Below are 12,200 nucleotides of genomic sequence, written 5' to 3' on the forward strand. Positions count from 1 at the left end.
TCTGCCCCAGCCCGGAGCTCCCTCCTGCACCAAACTCCCTCTCAAGAGCTTTCACCCACACCCCAATCCACTGCCTAAGCCTGAGCCCAGTGAGAGTAGGAGAGATCAAACAATGGAGCGAGGGGGGCTGGAGTCCGAGGGGTGGGGCCTTGAAGAGGGGGGAGCCCAGGGACGGGGCAGGACAGGGAGTGGGCACAGGTGTTTGGGTTTGTGTGTTTAGACAGCTGGCAGTGGCAACGCTACCGTGGGGAGGGAGGCAGCCGGCATGAATGATGGGGAGGTGGATCTGAATGACTGGGGGCAGGAGGGTCTGGCATAGGGCAGCACTGAGTGGGGGAGGGGCGAATGGGAAGGTGGATCTGACTGACTGGGGGGTCAGACATGGGGCAGGACAGAGCGGGGGGAGGGGCAGGAGCGAATGATGGGGGGGTGGATCTGACTGACGGGGGCAGGAGGGTCTGGCATAGGGCAGCACTGAGTGGGGGAGGGGGAGGGGCGAATGGGGAGGTGGATCTGACTGAACGGGGGGGGGTCAGCGGGGTCTGACATGGGGCAGGACAGAGCGGGGGAGGGGCAGGAGCGAATGATGGGGGGTGGATCTGACTGATGGGGGGCCGGAGGGTCTGGCATAGGGCAGCACTGAGTGGGGGAGGGGGGAATGGGGAGGTGGATCTGACTGACTGACTGGGGGGTCAGACATGGGGCAGGACTGAGTGGGAGGGGCAGGAGCGAATGATGGGGGGTGGATCTGACTGACGGGGGCAGGAGGGTCTGGCATAGGGCAGCACTGAGTGGGGGAGGGGGAGGGGGAGGGGGAATGGGGAGGTGGATCTGACTGACTGACTGGGGGGTCAGACATGGTGCAGGACAGAGTGGGGGAGGGGCAGGGCTGACTGACCCCGGCGGTTGGGACTGGATAACGGGCGAAGCACCAGAGCCAACGGCCCAGCAGGTCCCCGTGTCAGAGGGGCGGGGCTGGAAACAAGGCCCGTCCAGCCTTCAAATCCCCATCGTCAGTGTGACCCACCACCCTCCGCATGTGATTGGTTACCGACACTTCTCTCCTCCAATCACGGCGGCGAAGGCGAGGAGGCCCCTGACCCAGCCCACGGCCTGAGCCCGCCCACCGAGGTGGAGAGACCAATGGCAGGGGGCGGCTCACCCTCCTTTCCTGCCGTCTCCATGGTGCCGCGCCGGCAGCTTGACGGTGAGTGGACAGTTGGCCGCAGGGACTGGACGAGCCGAAGGGGGCGCTGCGGGGCGGCCCTGCGAGGAGTGGTACGTCCCGTGGTCCCCCCCCTCCTCCTCCCGCACGCAGTGGTAGAGCCGCAGAGGAGGGTAGCGAAGGGTCTGGTGGCGAAGCCCAGGTGCGCTCGCTCTTTCTCGTGCGGATCGAGCGCGAGCGCTGCCTGGGGCCTTTCCCGCCCACTGGGCCCTGAGGCGCTCGACGTGTCGCTCCCCCTCCCCCCCGGTATCGATGTCCCCTGTGGGGGTGCTGGGCCTGGGCGCTGCCTGGGGGCCTTTCAGACCGGTGCCCAGGAGGCAGTGACTGGGCGGGGCCCGAGGCGCTGGCACCAGCTTTGTGGCCGTTGGCAAGGGCAGCGCGGCCCCCCCTCCCCCAGCATCGCCAATAGCTCATGTTTATTACGGGCGGGGGCCGGGGGTGGTTTGGCCTGATCCTTCCCCGGCATCCGCTCACGAACTCAAGGTGGCTGCCCTTGGTGTCCTTCACGAGGACAGCCGAGTCACCGCAAAATACAGAGCCATAATGTGACTTCTGGGCAGGCAGCTCCAGTCAGGCCAACTCTGCCACTGCTTCAGGATGGCCATGTGGGAGGGCAGCAGCCCCCCCCCGCTACCAACTGCACCCCTGTGTCTAGAGGAGTGACTCCCATTTATCCCTTGTCACCTATGCGCTCACGTGGGGGGTGTCAGATAATACAGAGGCCTGAATAACAAAGATGAGGACACATACACACAGGCCAAACTTGAGAGGTAGAGGACAAGCCCTTGTGTGTGGCTGCTGAACGGCTCTTTCCCTTGGAGTTGAATAAAATCCACGTTGCCCATGCTATGTGGATAATTGGTAGTATACTGTGTGAATGCACATTTTGGGGAGGGGGATTGCTTGAATCCTAATCCAGCTGGTTGAGACCCTTGATATTTTTATTTCCCCAGGTAGCTGCTGTGCACAGTTGTGTTCATCACTTTATGTATACCTAGTGGCTTTCATTCTGCTGGATCCCAAAGCACTTTAGCATAATGCAGACTCCTTTGAGGTGGAGCTTGTTAACCAGCTGACCACAGAATAGGGTAAACTTTTATTATGTGTAGGAAAAAATGCTATAGGGTCTTTAAGCTCCATGCAGAGCAGACAGTATGGACATTGTTTTTTGGTGTCTCATTATACCCCCCACAATCAGATTTAGATTCCACTATTTGTGTAATTCTTCATCCTCTAATTTATACAGCAGTGGGATTGTGCTTTTTTCACTCCATTTTTAGATAACATAGTAAATAACATATAAGATGAATTAGCATAATTCAACTGTTGTTTAAATAGAGATGCTTCTTCTTCCAGTGTCTCTGAACTAGCAATGAGAAAAACACTAATCTAAGTGGCCTTTGTGTATGCACAGTTTGTATGAGCATTTTACTATAGCAGAGGCATGTTAAATACACATTCAGTTTGCATAGCTGAAAATCTAGCCCTTGTGCTGCCAATGTTCCAGTACATAAAATGGGTTTAATGAGATTCAAGAGGAGATGTAATCATGAGTTAGTAATGTGTTTATACAGTGTTTTGAACAAGTAAAGTATCCAGTAGTACTATTGTCTGTATAGTGTTTTATTGTACACAGCTCCGATTTCACATAAAAAAAAAAAAAGTTGCTTAGTTAGGTAGGAAGCTGCCCTGCATGTAACTAGGTCTGTCTAATATGCAACATTCTTAAATACTTAAAAGATAAGTATTCATATATATCTTTGGAGGAATAATTTTAATTTTACTTTCTTTAATAGAGTAAAGTTGGCAGTTACTTAAGGAATCAAAGATGGCATTCTACTTAGCACAAGAAGTTCAGCTTGCTAGAAGACATGACAAGATGTAAGTATTTGTTTCAGAATTGTGGCCTATGTTGTAGCAACTTGTGCTATGATCTTCCCAAATCTGTCAAACTACTCAGGACCGGCTGGTGAGTATGTGCATGGGAGACCTCCACAGAACAGTTAGGTCTTTTAAAAAGAGGTTGGTGTTTTTATAGGGGGCAGTCTTCCTTTGAAAACTACTGACTCCATATCCCAGCCTGTCACAGGGGAGAACAGTGCTGCCAATGCTGTTGTCTTCCAGATGAGCTGCAGAACTGGGGACCTGACCTTTAACCTCAGTATGCTGGCTAAATTCCAGCTCAAGTCGCTTGGGTTCTACCACCCAAAACTCAACTTGTGGTTTCAATTCAATATAGTATTTTCTTCCCATTGACTTCTAAAATATCAGTACATCTTCAGTTCACTATAAACTCAGCTTATAAAGTGAATATCTTATTAAAATGAGTTTGAAAAGTTTGCCTACACTCTGACAACTAGTCAGTAAAAGTAATACACTCTGCTATTAGATTTGTTTAGGGTTAAGCTCTCAGGATGTGAGAACTATGAAAAAAGAAATGTGTAGAAAAATACATTTTTATCTACATCAAGACTACAGTAATATAAATAACATGTCCATTTACAAGTTGATTATAAAATTCTGACCTCTGGTGCCTGCCTTTTCGTAAACACTTTGCATGTATGTTGTTTGATTAGCTCCTTTATATTTATCTTCCAGTTCTCACTGAACAGAATACGTAACAAATTAGTTAATTCTTCATTAGTATAGCAGAGGACTGTTGCTGTAGACCGGGAAAACTGACAAAGAATAATTGTTCTGAAAATCATTGGTCACATTCACATCTAGTGTAAGTAAATGCAACTAGATCGAGCGAATTCCGTTCAGCTGTTTGCAGAATGGTAGGGTACTCTGTCTGCAGTACAAACAAACTTTTATGATCACATGCGTCCTAAACCACATCCATCATTTACTAACTTATGTGACAACAGAGTCTGTCTAGATTAGCAGTTGTGGGTAGGGTTGAGTTTTATAAGTCAATTTAAAATGAGACATCTGAGAATCTAAGGCTCATGTAAGGATGGCTCACAAGTAGCAACTGAATGGAGGTGGCTGGAGGGAATATGAGTCCATAGAGCAAGAAGTATAATTGTCTCTGGGGACTCTGCAGGGAGCTCTTTGACTCCTGCTACGTTTCTTTCAGAAAATATGAGACTCATTCTCCTCCCAGTGTTGGCTTCTGAGCACTTGCAGGTGTGGTGCCGTGCCTATACTACCTCAACCCATCCTACCACACTTCATCTGAGATACTCAGAGCTTGTGTGCCCCCCTCATGTATGAGGACTGCTGATTGCAGCACTATGTCTGCCTCACTACATGGGAACACAGCGGGAAGAGTCTGACTGTACTTTCTCCCTCCCTCAGCACACCCACACTGAAACAGGCATAATTAGGCCTCTAATTTCAAAAGAATTGATTAAGGTAAAAGGTTATTATTTTCTAGCTACTGTGCAAAATGTTATGCCCACTTATTAAAATATTTTCCTTTGTAGACTGTCTCAGAGATTGATATTGCTACAGCAGATGGAGAATCATCTAGGAGACAAAAAGACTGAAAAGACATCGCAAACACAAGCAGCTGATGCAGCTTATAAAAGGAATGCAGCACTTTTAAATGTAAGTTTCTGTGACTGTCAAGTGGCATATTGTGAAATCCCGTGTTACATAGATCACAGGCTAAAAACATTTGTATCTTTAGTTTTTCAGGTGAATTTTATAACATTAGGATCCTGATTCTGGAACTTGTGCAAAATGTATGAAATATTGTAACCTGGGATATCACTAGCTATTCCTCACACCCTTCTCATGAGAGCCTGGTGGGATCCCTAATGGGATCTCCGAGTCTGGGCTCCAGCCTGAGCCCGAACATCTATAGTGAAATTTTATAGTCCTGCAGCCAGAGCTCTGTGAGCCTGTCGTGGTATTTTATTGCTGTGTAGACCTGTCCCAAGTAAACTGTTTCTAAATGGCTAATCACTGAATCTTTCATTGCAGGCAGACTTACAAATCTAAGATCATGTTAAGACCCATTTGAAATAAGAGCAGTCTTTTCCTCTTCCATCTTTGTTCTGTATCCATCCTGGAGATTCTCCCATCAAATCCACATTTCTCCAAATACTCATTGAACACTGTTGCTTAGATTCAGTCTCAAGTGTGGAGTTAAAATTTGATTGATAGACCAATAGGCACTGAATCCATGGGTGCTCTGGGGCTGGAGTACCCCCAGAAAAAATTAGTGGGTGCTCAGCAGCGCCACTGATCAGCTCCTCCCTCTTCTCCCTCCCCCCCGGGCCTCCCACCCACTGGTGATCAGCTGTTCAGCAGGAGGCAGTGAGAGGGAGGAGCAGGGACAGGAAGAGGCAGAGTGAGGGTGGGGCGCACTTGGGGGAGGGTGCGGGAAGAGCAGAGGTGGGGTGGAGTAGGGGTGGGCTTTGGGAGAAGGAGTGGAGTGAGGGCGGGGCTTGGGGCATAGCAGGAATTGAGCACTCCTCACAGAAATGAGAAAGTCGGTGCCTCTGGATCACCAGAACCTTTTTCCAGTTAGCAGTTTTTTATTTTTGAGATGTCTGATTTTTTTGGCGTTGTTCAAAATAAATCTTTTCATTTCCTCCTTTTTTTAATGAAAAAGAGTATAAAACCTATTAAAGTCACCTTTGTCCAGCACACATGTATTTACTGTTATTATTCAAGGTATAGTCACCTTGTTTTTCTACTGGATGTTGCAGTATCCTGTTCGGTGACATTGTGTCTTTGTTTTGTAAAGGCATCCCATGACCATTTTAGTCTCCAAGGGTGGGGATCCGTCACCTTTATCTCTGAAGAAGGGAAAATTACTTCCCTTTAATTGCTGTGATTGGAACGTGTTATGACAGATCACTTACTCATCCATTCTGCACTTTTCAGAGTTAGGGGTTCTGTAACCTTGTAGACCAGGGGTGGCCAACCTGTGGGTCTGGAGAATTTAATATATGGCTCCTTGAAAAGGTGCTAACTCCGGGGCTGGAGCTGCAGGTGCCAAATTTTCACAGCTCAACCCCAGGCCCTCACCCCACTCCACCCATTTCCTCCCCATCCCCTGAGCCTGCTGCACCTTTGCTCCTCTCCCCTCCATCCCAGAGCCTCCTGTACACGGCGAAACAACTGATCACGGCAGGCAGGAGGCACGGGGAGGGAGGAGGAGGAGGAGGTGCTGATCGGCAGGAGGGTGTAGAGAAGGGGTGGGCTGATGGGGGCTGCTGGCTCTTTGGCAATGTACATTGGTAAATTCTGGCTCCTTCTGAGGCTCTGGTTGGCCACCCCGCTGTATATTTTTAAATTCTGCATATATCTTGGCTTCTTCCTCAAGGGGAACTGGTAATTAGGTCAATAGAAGGCTCTTAGTTTGATTGCAGGGACTGACATATGATACCCCCTGCTGGAACCAATAGCTTAGAATTTTGAACCTGAAGAGGTCTCACCCTGACCTCTACCACAAGAGCACATTGTAAAGCGGGGATCTGTTACTAAGTATATCTTCATAGAACTGCACTTAAAAATAGGTTATTTCCTCTGTGCACTTGCCCTTTCTTTTTGCTATTGCTTATTATTTAATTCTACTATCTAATATGGCAAAATGATTGTCATAAACAGATAGCTAAGGGTTAATGTCTCTTTCACCTGAACCACCTGACCAGAGGACCAATCAGGAAACAGGATTTTTTTCAACTCTGGGTGGAGGGAATTTTGTGTCTGAGGTCTTTTGTCTGTCTGCCTGCTTTCTCTGAGCTTTGGAGAAGTAGTTTCTGCTTTCTAATCTTCTGTTTCCAAGTTGTGAGTACCAAACATGGTTTTGTTGTTTTTGTATTTACATGTCTATAGTGGCTGGAGTGCTTTGATTTGTATTCTTTTTGAATAAGGCTGTTTATTCAATATTCTTTTAAGCAATTGACCCTATATTTGTCACCTTAATGCAGAGAGACTATTTTTATGTATTTTTCTTTCTTTTTATATAAAGCTTTCTTTTTAAGACCTGTTGGAGTTTTTCTTTAGTGGGGAAACTCCAGGGAATTGGGTCTGCAGCTCACCAGGGAATTGGTGGGAGGAAGAAATCAGGGGGAGATCTGTGTGTGTTGGATTTGCTCGCCTGATTTTGCATTCCCTCTGGGTGAAGAGGAAAGTGCTTTTGTTTCCAGGACTGGAATTACAGAGGGTGGACTCCCTCTGTTTAGATTCACAGAGCTTGTGTCTGTGTATCTCTCCAGGAGCACCTGGAGGGGGGAAGGGAAAAAGGATTATTTCCCTTTGTTGTGAGACTCAAGGGATTTGGGTCTTGGGGTCCCCAGGGAAGGTTTTTCAGGGGGACCAGAGTGCCCCAAAACACTCTAATTTTTTGGGTGGTGGCAGCAATACCAGGTCCAAGCTGGTAACTAAGCTTGGAGGTTTTCATGCTAACCCCCATATTTTGGACGCTAAGGTCCAAATCTGGGACTAAAGTTATGACAATGATTTTTCAAATTTTTCATTCTAGAAAGTGAAAAGATTCATCTTTGTGAAAAAATTTCTGGCCAACTGTGTGTGCTGGGGCAAGACTTAACACATCTGCAGTTTGAATGAAACTCTACTGTGGTGCAAGGCCCTCCACCCTACTTAAATCCCAAACAGACACTGCACAACTGGGGACTGTAGGCAGAAATGCCAGTCAAAGGTGCCTGTGTACCTGATATGTGCTAAAGACAGGATCTCTGCACTGGTCCCATTTAAGGTCACACTGGGAATAGGATAAGGGCGGGATTGCAGGTCCAATGGCATCAAAACCCTGTGAAATGGGTGTGTCTGATGTTCCAGCCTTGGTCTGAAACAGCTGATATGTAGATTTGCCCTCCCCACGCCTTCTGTGCTCCACGCATCTAGAGCCTGAATACCCAGACTTTGTGAAGGTGTGGGAAATTTCACCCATTATATTTTTCCCCCATAACTCTTCTCCATGTGTGTTTTTTATAAACAAGGTTCAGATTAGCACTTATTTATTGACAAGCATAATAAATGCAGATTCCATTTGTGCATACTGAAACAAGCTCATTATGATAGTAAATGTTATTGACATCTTAATGTAAACCTATAACAAAAATATGTAGTCTTGTAGTTATGCAGGATATTTGCCATCTACTATCGTATTCCTCAAAATGATTTCTTTCAAGTGTCAAAAACATTAGTGTTCATAGAAGAAATAAAAACATATGTATGACCATCAAAACAAATAGTCTGGCAGGATAAAGCATCATAAATAAGTCTCGATATATTAATTTTATACTCGCTTTAACAGACATGCAGTACTGCAGATGCTTTCTGATAACAAAATAAAACAGGAAAGAGATCCATGCAGAATAATATATTAGAGCCTTGAAAAAACGATTCATATTTATGTGCCAGCTTCAGAATATTGTTCCTGATACCAGGCACTGTACATTTCACAGTTACCATGTGGGGAGTTGTTGATTTGGCCTACTCAGAAATACATGGACATGATGAGGTGTTGATTTTTGCTTAAACTTAGAAAAAAACAGAAATGCAAATAAAATTAATTCAGTTTTATGGGAACATTAAAAAAAAACCCTACGCTTTCCCTTTCTGCCAATTGAAATTTTATGCTCACATAGCTCAAAAAAGGCTGAAGCTAGAAACTTCAAACTTAGCTTGCTTTATAATCCTTATTGAGTTTAGGGGAAAAAATGAAATTTGAAGAAAATAGATTTTAAAGATTTAAGTCAGCATTTTTATACAATTGTGTTAGAGTATGTTTTTGCCCCTAACATGTTTAAAGAAGGCGTTGTCAGGTTTAAGAATGTTCATTCAGGCCTTGGATTAAACACCTCACTTAGGTGCTGTATTTATTAAGTGATGAGATTGCAGTAGTACTACTAAGTGTCTTCAGAGCTATGTTAACTTGGCTACCTTTCACATATGTACATAAGAACGACTATACTGAGTCAGACTAAAGGTCCATCTAGCCGAGTATCCTGTCTTCTGACAGTGGCCAATGCCAGGTGCCCCAGAGGGAATGAATAAAACAGGTAATCATCAAGTGATCCATCCCTTGTCGCCCATGTATGTAGTCTTTTCTGTTCTCTTCCTTGTTATTCATAAATCTTTAATGTATTACTGTGATATCTAGTATATACACCTCTACCCTGATAAAACATGAATTTGGTTATAACACGGTAAAGCAGCGCTCCGGGGGGTGGGGGGGGCAGGGTTGTGCACTCTGGCAGATTAAAGCAAGTTCTATATAACATGGTTTCACCTGTAACATGGTAAGATTTTTTTGGCTCCCGAGGACAGCATTATATCGGGGTAGAGGTGCACTATAAAGTTTAGGATGTGTGATGTAACAGTAGGCATTTTAGCAGAAAATGTGGGCCAAATTCTGATCTCACATGTGGTAGTGTAAATCTGGATTATACGAGTGTAAATGACAGCTGAATTTGGCCCCAGAAAAGTGATGTATGTATCAAAACCTCTATTTTACCTCTGTGAAGGGACTTGAACTGTTTTTCTTGTAGTCCTGGCCATTTTATCCAATGCGTTATGGGATAGACTAGTGCTTAATATTGTAGTATCCTAGATTCTGTCTTACTTGCCAAAGGTGTTTGCACTGCTGCCTTCAGATAAATTGGAGAGAGTTAGAAAAGATAAATTCCCAACACCAGACTTTTAAAAAATAAAAATGCCACAACAGGCACCTCCTAGCCACCAGCTACATGAAAAAGTGCCATCTAATCTTTCAGTGGCCTCAGTTTTTTTCCAAGGCATACTGCACCTTGCAGCAAACATTTCTTTCACTGTCTGTCATTAAATCAGTTTTCTGAATGACAATAAATTGCAAATATACAAACTGGAGTGGAGCAACAAAAAAGAGATATCTGATATCTAGGCCATGCCAATGCGACCTCTACTAAAATGTGTACAACAGCTGTTTTCCCTAGGCTGAAAGTAATTTATTTCCTACTATCATTCCTGTATCAAAATTAAGTAGCCACAGAGATAGCGATCTTGGTCTGTTTTGCCCCCTCCTATGTAAATACTTGTAGGAAGAAGTCAGAGGGGGAGGAAAATGCTCTGAGGGGAATGTGGTGCATAAAAACCCAAATAGATAGGACTGAATGGAGACTGATCCACCTTTTCGCCATGACAAGTAATTCCTCCAGGCCATGGCAAAGGCATGTTGGTGAAGTGTGGGGAAGCTTGCCTGGTGCTGTCCTGTTCTGTGTGCATACACACAGAGAACTTGACTTTGCAGTGTTGTCAAGCCATGGCTGCTGTGCAATTTTAATTTTAACTGAAAACCACTTTGTTTTATCATTTTTTTGTTCTGAGTTCCAGAAAAGGAAGGAATCAGAAAGTGTTGTATATGTATCAGATGTGTTTATGCCTCAAATTCTTACGGTTTCAACTATATCCAGACCAATTCCAGAACAAAGAACAGAAATTGCATCCACAGAGTCCATAAAGTCGACAATTACTGTCATGATTTGTATTATTCACTGGGCATCATCTCTGGTGCTTAGCCCTGTTCAGAATATGCCAGAAAACGTAGTTCCTGAGCCAGTGTGTATAAAATGTTTAGGCCTGGATAAGATGGCTCAGATATTTAAGTATCAAATGTATAGTTATTAAGCACATGTTAATATCTGTGAGTGAAGGCGCTGATGACAATAGAAGTTTTACTAGATTAAGGACTAGAAGATTTGACTATCCAACTTTCTTTCTAGAGAAAGAGCTGCCCAGAGCTCCTCTGCCTGTTTATTTTCCTTTTCTGCCTGCAATGGCCCTGATATATCTCAGAAGTGGCTGGTTTTGTTTCTCAACTTTAAAATATAGAATTTTCTTGCTGTTTTGGTTTTAAATATTCTCCTGTGAGAATTGCAACTCAATCACTGTAGTGTTGTGTTTAAGAGCCTTCTGGAAAGTAACTAGCCTTTAAACAGAAGTAAAAGCAGTGTTGCCAAATCTCATGATTTTGTCATGAGTCTCATGCTAATTGCTTTCCTTAACGTCCCAGCTCCTGGAGTCAAGTGGATATATGATGATTTCAGCCTTCGTTCTGAAAGAAAAATGAAGTTTCTAGCCCTCATGGCTGTGGAGAAAACTAGAAAATTTGACCCCAGTACGCCCTAAAGGCTCAAAAGCAAATAAATAAATAAATAAATAAAAATTAAAAAAAATCCCAAAGCTGTTACTTTTACATAATGTCATGATTTTTGGTGAGCCTGATTCATGATTTTTGAACATTTGGAGTTGGCAATAATACTATGAAAGTGACTAGAAAGTCTCAATTTCACTGCTGTTTAAAGTTAGTTTCTAGTCTATTAGCAATAGTGAGATAACACTGGTAGAGCCCCCCCTGGCAGATGCATTCTAAACTCATGGGGCCTTGCCCTAGTAGGATGTTTCCCAAGTTAAATGATCTATTCCAAGCTTGATGAACTGCAAAAAAGTGATAGAAAGTAATCTAGATTTTTCTACAATTGTTTCAATTGTTGTATTCAAGAGTTAGTAACAAAGAATATACATTACAGTTTTAAATCCAATGCCCCTTAAGAAGTGACTTGACACAAGATATGAGAACATGTTAGTATTAGAGCTGAGTGGGTCTAATATTTATTTAATTCTCATTTTTATATAGAAAATAGATACAGTGCTCCTATCAGCTAATTTCTATGTTGTTATCTGCAAAAAAAAACCCTAGAGTTTTCAGGTGCCTAAGTAGCCCCTGGAATCACAATTAAAGTGCCTCTCCTCCCCCCCCACTAAAATCTGAAATGGCGCCCCTGCATCATTTGTTCAATGTCCCTTTCTCATTCCCTCCTTTCGACCCTATGACCTGCACCCTTATTACTGTTTGTTCGTTTTTTGTCCATTGTACTTAATTCTGGTCCTGTGGCCTCTCCTTCATGTGAAAAGGCAGCCTTCCATTACTGTGGAGTGCTCCACCTATCAATCCCAGGATTTAAATAGGGTAGCACCTTATACCATCCTTCCGCGGAGATCAGTTAGCCAC

At 44.4% G+C, this 12,200-nt stretch overlaps 1 protein-coding gene across 12 annotated transcripts in view; it reads left to right on the top strand.

Moving 5' to 3' along the window:
* The first annotated feature begins 1,189 nt into the window (after positions 1–1,189).
* C6H3orf14 (chromosome 6 C3orf14 homolog) overlaps positions 1,190–12,200 on the top strand; it is a 78,948-nt gene continuing 67,937 nt past the window's right edge. For 9 of the 12 annotated variants that reach the window (XM_050957561.1, XM_050957552.1, XM_050957559.1 and 6 more), the window contains exons 1-3: positions 1,216–1,367; positions 3,022–3,106; positions 4,657–4,780. In XM_050957561.1, coding sequence (XP_050813518.1) covers positions 3,054–3,106; positions 4,657–4,780 — 177 coding nt within the window. In that variant the 5' untranslated portion in view covers positions 1,216–1,367; positions 3,022–3,053. The other 3 variants (XM_050957553.1, XM_050957554.1, XM_050957555.1) reach the window with 3 other exon arrangements.

The sequence above is a fragment of the Gopherus flavomarginatus genome, chromosome 6 (assembly GCF_025201925.1).
Source record: "Gopherus flavomarginatus isolate rGopFla2 chromosome 6, rGopFla2.mat.asm, whole genome shotgun sequence".
NCBI lineage: Eukaryota > Metazoa > Chordata > Testudines > Testudinidae > Gopherus > Gopherus flavomarginatus.